Source organism: Sus scrofa, chromosome 2, assembly GCF_054392235.1.
Source record: "Sus scrofa isolate SSC_HxYL_T2T_F1_AM1 chromosome 2, Sscrofa_HxYL_maternal_Yorkshire_Landrace_v2.0, whole genome shotgun sequence".
NCBI lineage: Eukaryota > Metazoa > Chordata > Mammalia > Artiodactyla > Suidae > Sus > Sus scrofa.
The window spans coordinates 140,433,697-140,449,697 of NC_139384.1; the positions used below are offsets into that span (position 1 = coordinate 140,433,697).

General features: G+C 47.6%; 1 protein-coding gene and 1 long non-coding RNA gene across 6 annotated transcripts in view; one reads left to right on the forward strand and one right to left on the reverse strand.

The window, feature by feature from the left end:
- MARCHF3 (membrane associated ring-CH-type finger 3) overlaps nucleotides 1-16,001 on the reverse strand; it is a 140,688-nt gene that overhangs the window by 26,684 nt on the left and 98,003 nt on the right. For 3 of the 4 annotated variants that reach the window (XR_014836289.1, XM_085009188.1, NM_001244831.1), the window contains 2 exon segments: nucleotides 9,488-9,731; nucleotides 5,891-6,095 (listed from right to left, as the gene is read on the reverse strand). Coding sequence is in view for 2 of the 4 variants with exons in the window: in XM_085009188.1 (XP_084865314.1) it covers nucleotides 5,891-6,095; nucleotides 9,488-9,675 (393 nt within the window). In the remaining 2 variants the exon portion in view is untranslated. 4 annotated transcript variants of the gene reach the window in all.
- LOC146405727 (uncharacterized) lies at nucleotides 9,371-14,341 on the forward strand. 2 transcript variants are annotated; one of them, XR_014838725.1, is made up of 3 exons: nucleotides 9,371-11,210; nucleotides 12,346-12,649; nucleotides 13,062-14,341. It is a non-coding gene; the product is annotated as an uncharacterized LOC146405727 (long non-coding RNA). The 2 variants fall into 2 exon arrangements; XR_014838724.1 differs by lacking the exon at nucleotides 9,371-11,210 and having other exon boundaries at nucleotides 12,146-12,649.

Here is a 16,001-nt window from a genome sequence, read left to right on the forward strand (position 1 = left end):
CTGCCACCTGCCATTGCTGAGACCCTGATTGAGGACTGATGACTGAATGGGAGCCAGGACTGGTCAGCATCATCGCATGTGTTGTGTGGCTCAAAGTAGTGGTGCTAATTTGTATTATCGAAGCCCTTGTCCAGCAGTGGCTGTCTGGAAGGGCAAAGGGTCATTTTCTTTGATTTGCTATCACCAGCCCCAAATACGATATATGGTTTGCAACTAGGCAAGGGGAGGCTCTCCACTCATCTGTTCCTTTAATGAACAGAGGCTTCGAGATCACCTATCCTGTGCTGTGATTATGACCCAGCCATCCTGCTCCCTGGGTTGCGCTCACGGGTTGGAATGAAGAGGGCAGCTTGCCCACCTTCCTTCGAGGAGGTAGGTGGTCCTTGTGCCTAGGAAGCTTCTCAAATCAGTTTGTATCCCCTATGGTGTCATTTCCTAACTACTCCAATGCTGATGAAAAGGAATACTCTGAAACCAAAAGCTCGCCTTTTTTACTTAACAGAATTCATTAAAAATCAAAACTATGAGTTCCTGTCGTGACTCAGTGGTTAACTAATCCGACTAGCATCCATGAGGATGCAGGTTCAATCCCTGGCCTTGCTCAATGGGTTAAGGATCTGGTGTTGCTATGAGCAGCGGTGTAGGTCACAGATGTGGCTCGGATCCTGCGTTGCTGTGGCTGTGGTGTGGACCAGCAGCTACGGCTCCAATTGGACCCCTAGTCTGGAACCTCCTATATGTCGTGGGTGTGGCCCTAAAAAGACAAAAAAAAAAAAAAAAAAAAAAAAGCAAAAGCAAACCAAACCCATTACAGCGAATTGAGCAACGTCCCCACCTAAGTCTGACAGAAACCTACTAGGAGGGTTTCAGTGAGATCCTAAATCTATTAAATAGCAAAGCGTCAAGGTACGAGGTCATTTCTTCATAGCAGTTCAACTCTGCTCGCTGTTGTGTAGCCAGAGATGATTCTACATCCAGGGCATACTTAAAACCATTTTCCTCCAGTGACTTAAAAAAAACCATAAATAAAAAGCTTTGGGGAAAAACAAAAGATGTAATCCTCGTCTCCCTCGCTTTCCATGGCATTAGTTTGAGGAGCTGGTATGCATGAAAACATTCTCAGTTTCAATTTAGATCAACCTCTGACTCACGGGGAACAGCTTTTAAATTGTTTTTACAGTTCTTATCAAACAGCTTGGGTCTGTGTAAAGGAAATAGGAATACGGAAACCTCATCACCCCGTCTGTGAAAAACCCCCGTGTCGCCCTGATTGGAGGAAGATCCGATCCTAGGAAGCCTTTCCTGAAGGTTTCCACCATTTCCTGGCTGTTCATTTTAATCACGACATTGTTGTGCTCGTCTATTACTTCATGAGTTTCCCGGGCAAGGGTGGGTGTTACTGATACACGTCTTAGGAAAGCCCACTGGCAGATACTCCCACCCCTGGAAACTGATGTTACAAGCATGCTATTTGCACATCGTAAGCTGAGCTTCCTTGGCAAAGCGCTCAATCAGATATGCAATCACGGCCACGGGCTGAAGTCAAGGCACACATTTTGGGAAACTGTGATATTTTTCCTAGTGTGCTGGATTTCACCCTTATAAAAGAATGGTATTCCAGTTCAACTTACGAGAGAAATGAGGAAATGTGAAAGTGAGCAAGAAGGAGACCATAAAACCACCCAGGCTGGTCATTCAATGATTCCTTTTTTGGTTAGTGGATGTCTATTTCCTGCGTTCCACCAGGTCAATGTTCTTGGGGGCGAATTCGTCTGACAAATTGCCCCTGAGAACGTTTTCCCATCATCAGCAAAAAGGATGCAGCCCTCACGAGAGAAAGGCTAGCTGTGCGGGTATGAAATGTATGTGGGTGACATCTGCGCTTCCATTTGCTGTGGACAGTTTCAACGCTTTCCTTTTAAGCCTTACCCAGGTAGGCACAGATCTTAGGGGATTCATATTAGCTGGACAATGGGGGAAATTCACCCACAACTGCATAAACCAGATGATCGCAATGGCGCTCTCTTGGGTTGAAATTAGCTCTTGTTATTCTGGCTTACTTAGCCCTACGAAAAGATTTAGGGTATAACATTGGCAATGAGAGGTGATGCCTGGTTTGGAGATGCTAATAAAAACCAGCTGATTGATTTGGCTCTTTTGAGTAGAAACTCACCCTTTTGCAGGGAGAGGGAGGAACTCCTTTATGTAGAGGTTCTGTGTTCCTGATTTTTTTTTTTTTTTTTTTTTTTTTTTTTTGCCATTTCTTGGGCCGCTTCTTGTGGCATATGGAGGTTCCCAGGCTAGGGGTCCAATCGGAGCTGTAGCCACCGGCCTACGCCAGAGCCACAGCAACGCGGGATCCGAGCCGCGTCTGCAACCTACACCACAGCTCATGGCAACGCCGGATCGTTAACCCACTGAGCAAGGGCAGGGACCGAACCTGCAACCTCATGGTTCCTAGTTGGATTTGTTAACCACTGCGCTGCAAAGGGAACTTCTCTGTGTTTCTGATCTTTTAAAGATGAACGCCCGCCCAACTGCTGGCTGCAGAGAGGGCAAGAAAGGACAGGAAGGGGAAGTGTGTTCGGATCAGCAGTATTGAGGAAGATGAAGGCTTACGCTGAATGAAGGCCCAAGAGTTGACTAAAGAATGGGAGTCTGCAGTGTTAAAAGCAATTGCGGCCATGTGATGTCTGGATGCTGACAAATAAAATTTATAAATGACTTTTTCAACCGCTTCCTCTTGCAATGGGAGTTGTTATTAGCACATCGATTTTGAAATGAAATGTTATGGAATTTTCTTGCTCTAATGAGAAGGCAGATCCAACTGGTAAATAAAGTAATGATTAAAGCAATTAAAAGAGTGGAAATGAGAAATAAAGTAACACAACTCCTAATGCTTAACCCAAACAGGCAGGTTTTGCTGATTTACTAAAAAGATTCCTGTTCATCTCGAGGGAAACATATCGAGAAGCAACGCTCATTCTGAATAAACCCACCCTTGGGGAAGCGGAGAAAAGTCAATTAGTAATGTCATTTGTCTAAAAATCTGCCTGCACCTGGTTCTCATTTGTCCTCCAGCTGAGAAACCAAAGACAACTTCCTTTTATTGCTTGTGGTCGAACGGCAAGTTCATTTCGCCACGGGATGATCAAACGGCCAGCCTCCCCGGCTGGAGAAGGTCTGCCTTTCACTTTCAACTTGTTCAATCATCATTAACTCTGAAAAACGTCACATTCCATTTGTGCAATGAAAATTTCACCACCAGTGACCGCTTGGGTGAAGTTTTTGTAGGCGAGGCCCTCGATCTTGCAGAGCCCGTCACACATTCTCAAGGTCATTCGCCTTGTTTTCCTGCTTAATGACAGTTGCCTAAGATCCTGGGGTCTGCCTCCAGCCCAACATCAGCAGCTCCGAAGAAACCTGTGTGTGGGGGTATGAGTCCCTCCTGAGACTGCGTGATTTGACACATGCATGTTAGTCTGACATGCATACACACACACACACACCCTCCTTTGTTATCTATTAAGCACACACACGCTGGGGTTTTTACCAAGCAAGATTAGAAGTCTTTTTTTTTTTTTTACTAGGGAGATACCAGTAAAAGAGACTGCTACATGCAGCCCATCCAAAGCGGGGTTTCCTTGTTCTGGGAAGCCAGCTTTCCTGGAGGAAGCTGCAGTATCAACTTGGGGAGCTTCCAAAAAGTTTCTGGAAAGGAGAAATAGGTTTCTTTTTAACTTCTGCCATTGGGCTTGGAAATCTTCACCTCCTTCGTTTATTGTTTAATTATACTTCTCCCTCTGTAGAGAAGTTCTGAAGTATAAATCCCAGTGCACATGGCATGGGGCCAGATCCCTCGTGGCACCCTACCAACCTGAGACTCTGAAAGTCGATGGCAAGCAGCAAGATGCCTAAATTAAGACGTCACTTGGTCCAGAGTCTTAAAAAAAATGCACAGAATTTATTGGGGCAAGTCAAATCAATTGTGTGCCATTTGGCAAGCAGGTCTTAGCTAAAAACAGGCCTCAGTTATAGGTCCTGATGTTTAAAGGTTCAAGGTCAAAACGAAGAGAATGTATAAGCAAAGCTCTCTGGAGCCTTAGCGCCGAGGCGCTAACACAGCATTTTAAGTAGCCTCCAAGAAGGTCTTGGTTGCAAGCTCTAGTTTAAGGCCCAAGTTCCACTGGGTCAGCTGCTGAAATAAGGAGGAGGTTATCGGCCCTACTGGATTTTAGGCCAATGTCTTGGTCCCTTTCAACTAGCTTAGGTTCACGGTATATTAGAATATTTACTGTTGCCAATATCTCATTTTTTTCTTTTTTTCTTTTTTCTTATTTGTGTATCTATTGTAAATTTTCGGTTTGCAGTAACCATGAAGTTTAGATATAGGAGTCTCTCTCTCTCTCTCTCTATATATATATATACACTAAATTTTTACAGTTGCTGATCTCTTAATTTCGAACACACTTCCAGTAACCTGCATTTGTACCCTCGTCTTCTCATGATTTTTGGCTTTGGTAGCATAATTGCGTGTGAATGATTTTTTTTTTTGGATTTTTTGCTTTTTAGGGCCACACCTGCCCTATGGAGATTCCCTTTTGATGGACTAGAAGTTGGGTATAGGAGAGAAGAGAAACATAATCTAATAGTTGTTTCCAATTCCCCCAGCCATACAAGACTAGACCCTGGGTCTAAAGAAGAATCACGTAGCCCTTAAAACAGGAAAGGGAATGTCCTGCCTTTGTCTTTTTCTTTTTAGGGTCGCATCTACACCACAGCTCACAACAATGCTGGATCCTTAACCCACTGAGCGAGGCCAGGGATCAAACCTGCATCCTCATGGATACCAGTCGGATTCGTTTCTGCTGTGCCACAATGGGAACTCCTGTCCTGCCATTTTAATGGCTGCATTGACAGCATCACTCTTTTTTTTGTTTTTTTTTTTTGTTTTTTTTTTTGTTTTGTTTTTTTTTTTGTTTTGTTTTGTTTTGTTTTTGTCTTTTGTCTTTTTGTTGTTGTTGTTGTTGTTGCTATTTCTTGGGCCGCTCCCGCGGCATATGGAGGTTCCCAGGCTAGGGGTTGAATCGGAGCTGTAGCCACCGGCCTACGCCAGAGCCACAGCAACGCGGGATCCGAGCCGCGTCTGCAACCTACACCACAGCTCACGGCAACGCCGGATCGTTAACCCACTGAGCAAGGGCAGGGACCGAACCTGCAACCTCATGGTTCCTAGTCAGATTCGTTAACCACTGCGCCACGACGGGAACTCCGACAGCATCACTCTTAAGAGATTGCAGTACTAGGTTATTAGCTGAAAAAAGCCTTGTGTGCAATTTCCTAGATGAGACTTTTACTCAAACACTTGCATGTATAACCTGGTATTATAAGTGTTTTATAAATATTAACTCATCTAACCCTCATGGTAATTTTAAGAGGTGAAATCACTTACCCAAGTTCGTAGAACTATTCAAACCCAGAAGTCTAGGTCTATATCCATTCTATCATGCAGTTATATGTTTTTGCAACGACTTCTCAGAATAAGCAACCCAAATGCCCATTTATCTGTTGCTTCAAGGTGAGCAGATGATGTGCAAAGAGAAAACATCTGATCTGTTTGCTCCATGTCCCAGGAATGGAAAATGGAGATCAAGTCTCTAAATGTCCCCTTTCTCCTCACACTGGTTTCTTCTACTATTTTGTCTCCAGCTCATGGAGGTCACCTTTCTAGTGCTGACTCCTGAATGTGGGCTGTGTGCGTGTGTATGTGTGTGTGTCACAGTTATTACTGTGCTTCAGTGAAGCTGCACAGGGTTTGTGATGTGGGCATAAAAGCAGACATCATTTGCTCATTAGAGTTAAGTTCTCAAGACGTGCCCCAATTACTGACCTCCACTAACGGCCTGGGTTTGCGCTCGACTGCAAACCTGAAGTGGCAGAGTTCACAGTAACTGGTGTTTGAGGACGACAGCCAGTGCTCCAGGCAGCTCCGATGGATTGTCCCCAAGGTCCCTGTACATTCACATGGAGAGAGCAAGTCCTCTTGGCTGCTGCCCTCATGGCAGATCCTGCACATTGGCCGGTCATTGAAGGGGCTGCAAGAGAAGGAGGGGCACCTGTTGGTCACTGGGCTGGAAACCACCACCATACCATGGTCCTCTGGCCACGTCCTTCAGACCCTCCCCTGTGGCAGCTGCTCAGAATAGACACCTGCTTTTAAAACCTGAGATCTCGGAGTTCCCTGGTGGCTTAGCTGTTGAAGATTTGGTGATATCACTGCCGCGGTCCAGGAAATTGTGCATGCTGTGGGTGTGTCCAAAAAAAAAAAGACCATCCCCAAACCAAGATCTACACAGACACTCAGCTGCCCAGGGGGGTGGGGCATATTTACTTTTGTAAAAGCAAAGACATAGGGCTGACCAATACGAGCAGGCACCCAGGGCCACAAGCGAAGGATGTGTTAATTTGTCTTGGACATTAATGTAGTTCGGGCAAACGATCAATCAAAAAATAAAAGTCATCCCTAGCTATTGAGAAACTGTTTTGAAATGACACCAATTGCAGTTTCTAGACAAACTGAGTCTTTTGAACCAGGCCGGGCACTTTTTTTTTTTTTTTTTTTGTCGTGTATGTGTGTGTGTGTGTGTGTGTGTGTGTGTGTGTGTGTGTGTGTCTGTCTTTTCTAGGGCTGCACCCACGGCATATGGAGATTCCCAGGCTAGGGGTCTAATTGGAGCTGTAGCTGCTGGCCTGTGCCAGAGCCACAGCAATGCAGGATCTGAGACGCGTCTGTGACCTACACCACAGCTCAGGGCAATGCTGGATCCTTAACCCACTGAGAAGGCCAGGGATCGAACCCGCCACCCTATGCTTTCTCGTCGGATTCATTAACCACTGAGCCACGACGGAAGCTCCAGGCTGGACACTTTTGAATATCCAGAGGTTCCTTTCCTTTCTCCTTTCAGTGGGATGGGAGACTGAGAGGAGGGAAACGGACTGGCCGCTAACCCTGAGCCACTGCACGGAACTGCCCATAGCCAGAGCCCATAGCCGCCCTTGGAGCTTTCCTAGGATTCACTTTGAGACGTGAAGGATGCTAAGCTGAGCCGGATAAAGGCCTGTCCCACCAAGATGGCTCCAGTCGAGAGCTTGGACTTCACTTGGGCACACCACCCCTAGACGTTCTGGGGGGACACAGTGTCGTGGCTGAGGCAGGCTATGGAATCCAGCTGCCCAGCCTTGAACCTTAGCTCTGCTGTTCGTGAGCTGGCTGACTTTGGGCAAGTGACACTGTCTCTCTGGACTTTAGTTTCCTCATCTCTAAAATGGGCACAAAGCATGGTGCCTTCTTTGAATGGTGTCTGCGAGGGTGAGAAAAGATTACAAGCATAGAAGAGGGACCCGCACATAGTAAATGCCTAGTTAATGCCAACTTGTTTCACTTACAGGCAAACTCAGGCTGGGGAAAGTCAAATAACATGGCCCTCATTACATAAGGCAGAGGCCGGCGGAAAGCTCAAACTAAGAAGGCCTCCCTTTTCAATGGAGACTGTATCCTGGGAGAGGACAGTCCCTCTCTGATTGAGGTCTTCTTATATTGCTCGAGGTCCTTTACTGAGCATCACATTTTTAAATTTTAATTTTATTTGTTTTGGCCACACCTGTGGCATGTGGAAGTGCCTCGGCCAGGGTTGAACCCAAGCCATGGCAGTAACCCAAGCCCCAGCAGTGACAATACCAAGTCCTTAACCATGAGGCCACCAGGGAACTCCTGAGTATTCAATTTTTAATGTCATCACTGTGCGTGCCCACCCAAGGAACAGCCTCTTTACCGACCCTCCCCTGCCTTTTCCTGCTCCCCAAAGATGACAGTGACCCAGGCTTATGTCCACTGCTCTCTTTAACTCCATCTTTGTAGAAATGGCCATGGAAATGCTGCTGTTTCCCAAGGACCTTTGTGGGGATGAGCCTGGGAAGGAGTGAATGCTAAAAGGGGATTGAAAGAGGAAAGGAGCTCCCTCCCACTTGCCAAAAGACCCCTTCATGCTCAGGGGTGAGCAAAGAAAGTTTGAAGAGTTGACATTTTTCTCTCATTATTCCTGGCCTCTGTCATGCAAAAGCCAAAGGCATGTGAAACTGTAAAATCCGGGTTTACATTACTATGTGGTAGGAGGACATGTGAAAATGCCACACACACACACACACACAGGCTCACAGGTCTCACTCGGTGCAGCTCTGCAGCCTTTTCTTCCTGATCACGTGAGGTGTTTGGTGGCTCAAGGGGGCACGTGCGGTCACCCGCCTCACTGCCTCATCGTAGTCTGAATACTTAACAATTGTTGAAAGTTCTTCCAGAGGTAGAAAAAAATATATAGGCTTTCCCCCTCTTTCTTCCCTTTGCGATAGTCACACAGATGGAAAGCGGAAGGCACGTGGACAGTGTGTACAGCCCTCGTGGGTGTGTGAGTCCACGTCTGATGGCCATCACATCCCAGGGGAGGGGTGGGCCACAGAGTATGGATTGGTGCGCCTGTATCTGCACCAGAGCAGGTAGCTGAATTGTTCAGACCAAGGTAAGCAGTCTAGGTCTGAGGGATAGAACCCCAACTTTCAGGGCCAGGAGTGTCAGGGCTGAAACCAGCAGGCAAGTGCAGTATTGAAATACATCTTACACTCCTAAGCTTACTTCCCCCGTTCTGAAAGTGAGCTGGGGGAGCCGAGGAGCACCTACTGGCTGGGTGGCCTGTGGTTCTCACCTGCCAGTGGGCGGCAGGAGCCCCGAGAAGACCTCCAGGGACAAAGTGCTGCCTGGCGAAGCTGTCCCTGGGCTGCTCAGAGCCTTCCGTCTGGCTCTGGTTCATCACGCGGGGGAGATAAGTTGAGGAAGTTTAACAACGGTACCTCACGGGACAGAGTGTATATGAAGGATACGGCTGGGGTGCATGCGGAGCGAAGGAGGGGGCGACAGAAGAGGCCCCAAGTGGGGGTGTGCCAGAGGAGAGTCCCCCAGGAAGCAGCCCTGGGCAGCATCCCATCATGGGGTGCTGATCAGCATGGGCGCCTGAATGTCCCTTCAAACGTTTGCCTGCAGAGCCAGTCCTTTGGCTCAGGTGCCTCCTTCGTTCTAACAAAGGGCTACCTTTGCCAGCGCCTGGAGACACCCAGAATATAATTACCATAGTAAGGTCAACCGAACAAATGTAGAGCAAGCGACCCTGTGTCTCGGGGGATCCTTCCCTGCCCGGCTCTCTGCAGGTGTGGCTTTAAGTGGGAAACTCTCCAACCTGAGTTTTAGCTTTTATCCCATTGCTATAGAAACAGCAGTGATAGAATGTGTGTCTTTTTTTTTTTTTTTTTCCCTTCCCTCCAGCACCTTCTCTCACCTGACACAGAGACCTGAGCACTAATTACATTCCCTTGAGTATCGCCCATCGGACAGAGTCCTCCGGATCGATTACAGGGGCATTGATTTTAATGGAGGTACTACCTCTGGGTGGCAAGGGTCCGCACGACTGTTGACAGCAGCTGCCCGTCCTTGGCTGACACTTGCATGACATACTGCGGCTGCCCATTCACCAGGCTGCCACAGTCCTCCACGGTCTTCACCACGGGCGCAGCCGAGCTGGTGCAGTCTGGCAGCACTTCGGGCAGGTGACTGCAGCGGCTGGTTGTCATGGTAACAGACAGCAATTACTCTGCTAATGGCTTCCACATTCATACAGGCTTTCCATCTAAGAGAGATCAGAAAACAGTTTACTTGGGCAGGGTGGTTAATAGAAAAGGGAGAATTACAGGCTACCATCATCCTGCCATTATTTAATATAAATAGCAGGGGTAGCCTCGACGTGGCCCATTATCTTGTTACCATTTGATACGCGCGGGCACACACAGCCCACAAGGAACAGTGGACGTGGTTGTGAACAAGACAGAGAGCATGGCGGTGTAGGCAAACTTAGGATCAGAGAAGGGAGGGAACCAGATCTGTGAGCCAGATCTGAAGAGGAGAGAAGCAGTTCTCCCGCTCCGTGCCAGAGAGGCAATAAGTCTTTGTTGACACTTTCTCAAAGTTACCAGCATCATTATTAAAACCGTTCGCAACTGTTTATTCTTGTAAGCAATTTATTCTCCACGCAGCTTCATTCTGAGATGCTAGGATTAAAAAGAGAGAGAGAAAGGAAAAAAGAAGGAAGAAAGAAACCCCCTGATTTGGCCAAGTAGCACCTTTTCAAGCAATATTTGCCAAACATGGATCACTCAATTAATGCACCACCTTTCTTTTCCCAGATCTTGTGTTCTGCAGTGCAATTATCTACTTCCTGTGTCTTGAAAATTAGTTTCTTTTAAAAATGTAACCCATTTTAGCCTTAAGTTATGAAATGATGAGTTTGATGAACTTTTATATACATATTTGTAGATATATATAGGGAGATAAATAGACATTACAATAAATACATTAATATTTTTTGCTTTTCGTGTGCCACTTCAAATCTAGGGACACTGTCTCATCATAGGGGGACACACAGGCAAATGCAAGAAACTGATGAATGAGGTGTCTCTACCTATTAAGAATAATCCATTCCTAATAAGGGCCTTACCTCCCTGACACGGTCTATCATACAGACTACAAGAAATTGTGTTCCCGATCTGTGTGGTGTGGCTTGAACTTGACCTCACGTTCAAAGCACTCAGACCCAGTGGAGTGAGGAAACTTTCTGCATCCAGTGATAGTTCTGCGTGATGTGTAAGATCTAGAGGACTTAAGAGAAACTCATAGGAGGAATTCTTTATGTGTAAAAGGTGAGCTGACAGTTTCACGGTCCATACAGGTCGTCTCGGCCCAGGCTGCTCAGCTCAAGCTCCTGAGCCTGGCTCTGCAGGACTGGTGGACAGACTGGGTTCCCGTCAGTCTGGGTGGTTAAGGCCCCAAGTCTAAACAAATCTGCCTCCCAACCCTAAGAGGATTCTTGGAATTTCTCAAGGCGTGATTTTTCTCCCAGATCTCTGTCTGTGTTGATTACATTTCACTCAACTCCCATAGGTCTGGAAATCAGGATCTTCCCAGCTTCCAAACAGTGTGCATCAGCTGCATGTTCTCAAGGGGTTTCCAGATGAACTCGAGCTGACACTGTCCCTGCTGCCAAGCACATACCCTGCAAGCCTGACCACTGGCCACACTTGGATGGGAACAGAATCCTCTCCTTCCAGCTGAGGTGTCTGGCTGGCCTCCCTCCAGCGGCTCCCTCTCCTGTCCTCCTTGGCTGCCTCTCATCATCTCTGGGTCTGCCGTCTGGCCTCTCCCAGGAGCCCTTTGGAAGCTGGCAGTGGGGGAGAGGGCTCCGGACACCAGTCCTGGTCTGAGGCCTGAGGTGGGGCGGGGACAGGGCTGCGCCTTCCATGTCACTGTCATGACTCCGGGGGGCTTCTCAGCCCCCAAGTACCAAGCATCCCAGTGAGATGATTAGCTAGTATAGTTCTGCTTGTTATACACAATCTGTTGCTTTTTTTTTTTTTTTTACCCACATTATGAAAGCAAGAAGTCTATGTTACAGAAAGTATAGAAAAAGCACACAGACAACAATAAAAATCAAAACCCCACCACGTGAATAACCACAGCAAACTTTTTGGGCGGATGCTAAAACTTTTCATTTTTGGCAGGGTGGGCAGGGTGGAGTTGATTTGTAGCTGGGGTCAGATAGCTTTTTTTTTTTTTCTTCTTTTTTTTTTTTTTCCTTCTCCTACACTGAGTTATGGTAGTTCTCAGGCCCCAGACCAAAAAGGATGATCCCAGGCCGGCTTTGAACACTATGTCTAACCCCTCTTCCCTGGCCCGCCCTCATAAAAGCCTACTGACATGATTTTAAATTCTCATAATGCCTCACAGTCACAAAGTGGGACTTCCTGGCACAGCTCTCTTGCTTCACAAGGCAGCTATAGATTCAGAGCCAGGGGTGTGCTGGCAGGAAAAGCAGACACAGTGACCTTCTTGCCACACAGGATCATTATTTCTCGGGGCACTCCGAGAGTCTATTTTCGGGTTTTGCCTAACTCCAGCTCAGAGGGCCAAGCATCCCCTCTCTCTGCCTGAGGGAGCTGGAAGGAGGCGGAGAGGGATGCGGAGTGAGAAAAGGAGGTCAGGCTCATCAGCAGCGAGGCTGATCTTAGCGAGGGGGCTGCCACTCAGGCACCTAAGCTCCCCAGGTTCATTCACTGATAACCTCACTGTCGTCCTCACCAAAGGAAGTAGTGCTCAATGTAGGACCTGAATCTGGAACAAAATGCCCTGAAAAGAGTTCTGGAAGTACCGTTTCCATTAAGCTTATTTTGGATCTGTAATTTCACTTCTAGATGATACACTTCACTTCCCTTCTCAAAGGCGAAAGGGATGTTATCTGCCAGCTGATCGCAGTTTATTCCACTCACAAAGGGTGCCGGGCACTGAGTTGGGCATAAAGAAACAACAGGCTCCTCTACCTTCTCCTCCAAGCAAGCCCTGGCGCTCTCCCCTGAGCCATCCCTGCGGAATCCTGAACCCAAACTTGGACCTGATTGAAATGATACACGAGTCCCGTGCTCACTGAAGAACACATCGGCCAAGCCACTGGCCACCAAGCACCCCAACAGCCCCCGGATACTAAGGCTGGCATGGCAGGTATGAGCCCTCACACTCCCCAGAGACCATATCTTGAGCTGAAAATGGGGTGGGAGGGATTGCACAGAGGATGGGCACCTGGACCGCGGTTGAGGGAGGGCTGAGTTGGTTCTAGCTCCAGGTGAGTGAATCTAATTGGGTGATAAGGAGAGAAGGAGCTCATGATAATGTGAGAAAAAAGAATGTATACATGTATGTGTAACTGGGTCACATGCTGTACAGTAGGGAAAAAACTAATAATGTATTGGGGAAATAAAAAAAATTAAATAAAAAAAAAAGGAAGCCCAGAGGCTGAGATCCAGGCAGAGGGGACAGGAATGGGCCTCACGGGCCATGGGCACTGACTGGCACGCATATATGTTGCACCTGGGGCAGTGACAAATGGCCCACTGCATTCCCTTGTCTCTTCCAGGGCCACCTGGGAAAACAGCAGGCTGTTGCTGTGGATGCTAGAAAGAGCTGAGCTGTGGATTTGGAGCCCAGCCCTGGTCTCCCACTGACCTCTCTGCAAAATCTCACGCACGGCTTTCGTATCCCCCGCTCCTAGGAAGTCCACCCAAGAATTCTGCTCTCTGGGATTTCTGAGGACAAAAACACCGTTGCTGGGAGGGGGTGGGGTCCGTGCAGGCTTGAAAGCTCAAATTTCACTGATGGGAGAGGTCCTCTGTTGGCCAGGCTTGACACTTATATAACTCCTCGGGCTGAGAATAACACATGATTTGGCACTGGCCACACTCAGCTGCACTCAGTGGGAGGACTGCGAATAGGTGGACGCGAGGGACACAAATAAAACAGGGGGGCGTGGCTACGGAAATGAAAGCCCGATTAGACGATTGTTAAGAGAAGCAGGGCTGTCTGTGAAACGGTGACCCCTTTAAAGGACAGAGGACAGTCTCCCAAAAGCAAGGACCCAACAGTCTGCGGCTAACCGTGGCTGCGTGGGTAAGCGATGTCCGTGGGAACACAGCGGACCTCGGGAAGATGCGTGGGCAGGACGTGTGGAAGGCAAGGAGGCGAGCCCTGCTCACCTGTGCAGCCCCCGGAATCTCCATAAGGATCTTTCGGGAAAAGCGCTGTTCTTAGAGCAAGGACACCCAAGCCTAGGCCCTGCCTCACCCCTCACCAGGGGAAGCCACACGGTCGCTCAGACTTCGCTCAGATGTCTTGCATATTTGAAATTAGGGTATGACGACTTCCTGCGCCACTTCATCTGGCTGCTTGTGAGGCTTAAAATAAGATGATCCATGTGAACACGCTCTGTAAGCTGGAATGAGCCATGCACATGTACCTTTTATGACGACGTTAACCTTATTTTTTGTTCTTTTTCTGGCCCAGGCTGCTGTCTCCTCTCCGTTTGCTAAAACTGTCTTCTTCCATGGCCAGTCAGTCAGTAGCCACTGCACCCTTGGGATCATCCTTGAGCCCTGAAGTTGCATCCCTTCATCTCTCCCAGTGGGGAGCACAAAGGGAGTCTTCCTCGCACCCCACTTCTCCTCCCTCTCCTGAGACCTGCCATCTCCATATCCCCACACAGGTTGTCCTTTTCTATGAAAATGTTTCGTAAAGATACATGATGAAAATCTGCTATTATGTTTGAGATAGTGGGGTCTATTCGTTAAAACAGCTACCATTATCTTAGCGAATTGATCGCCTGATAAATACCCTGGAAAATAAAACACAAGCCACTCCCTACTGCCTTTTCAGGCCTGCTTCTATCAGAACTGTATTTTCAGTGCCAAGTCAGTTTTAATCTCTCAGATGTAGGATGAGAAGGCTATTCTGGGGAGGCACCTGGAATGTTGGCATCTCGATTTGGGTATAAAAATTACCCACAGTATTTAAAGGTGAAGACAAGAATATAAGGGTGTGTGTGTGTGTGTGTGTGTGTGTGTGTCTGTGTGTGTATGTGTCTGTGCCTACACTAACCCTGGTGGGCAGGGGTCTGAGCAGGCCCAAGCTTGGAGGGGCAGTCTAGAGCAAGATTGGACCTCCAAATTCAACCCTAATGCCAATTCCAGAAATTTTATTTTATTTTATTTTATTTTTTGCTTTTTTTAGGGCCACACCTATGGCATATAGAGGTTCCCAGGCTAGGGATAGAATTGGAGCTACAACCACAGCAAGCCTGGATCTGAGCCTCATCTGCCACCTACACCACAGCTCACGGCAACACCAGATCCCTGATCCCCTGAGCGAGGCCAGAGATTGAACCCCCATCCTTATGGGTACTGGTTGGATTTATTTCCGCTGTACCACGATGGGAGGTCCCAATTCCAGAAATTTTAAGTAGGCTTCTCAGATCCCCCTGTGTCCTGGAAAGGTCCTGCATCAGCTCCACAACCAGAGTTGGTCATTAAAGCAAATAAAAGGATTAGTCCTTCTTTCACCCATTCGAACAACTATTTTTTGAGAACTTATTAGATATTCCTAGCAAGTTTCTGGTGGGGAAGGGTCTAGTCATTTCAAGACTGCTTTACATTTCTCGAAGAAAAGCACAGGCCACCAAACAGCCTGGAGTGTTCCCCAGACCCCTCTCCAGGGCTGCAGAGCCATATGGACATGGCGTCTTTCCACCAGCAATCACGTCCTTGCTAATTCAGGGGAAACCACCCTAAGTCTGAGGGAATGAAAGTGCAGAGCTATGGAACGGCGAGGTGGCTTTCTGCTCCCACAGAGCTGTGCATCATTAAGGCTGGTCCAGGATTCAGAAGCCTGACCTGAGTTTTACACGAGCAGATCTGCTTCAAAAAGGATCTCTAAAATGTCCCTCAGCCTTCTTCGAGGAGCTGTATACTCAGGGAGCAAGGCCTCCTCTAATGAGGCCAAGGAATGGATGATACAAGTCTGTCGGTGATTGAAAGGGGAAAAAATAGCAATAATGGCCTGTCCAGGAACTTTCCCCTCTGAGTTGGATTTTTAGACTTTGAATTCTAAGAAGTCTCTACAAATAGGAATGCTCTTTGATAGAACATTTCCCTGGCTTTTCAGGCATGTTATAACCAGACAGTGCACTGCACGGCTGATGAACTGACTTAAGAGTATCCTGAATGTTCAGAGAAAATGAAGGCAGGCAGGACATCGCAACGGATCTCCCCTTCCAGCGAATATGGAGCAAATGACTAATTTCAAAACCATTAACATGTAAAAGCGGCATATTTCTTCTGAGAACAGGGCACAAAGGCTCTCCAAGGAGATTGCTGGGACATGATTACCAGCAACATTTAAGTTTTCAAAAACAAGCCAAGGAGGCTATTCACTAAGAGTGTGTTAGCGGCAAAGTAGCTGCTTCATTAAACTTAAATAGCCGCGGCAGGGCTGTGCTTACAGACCCAAGCTACCAAATTATACATTT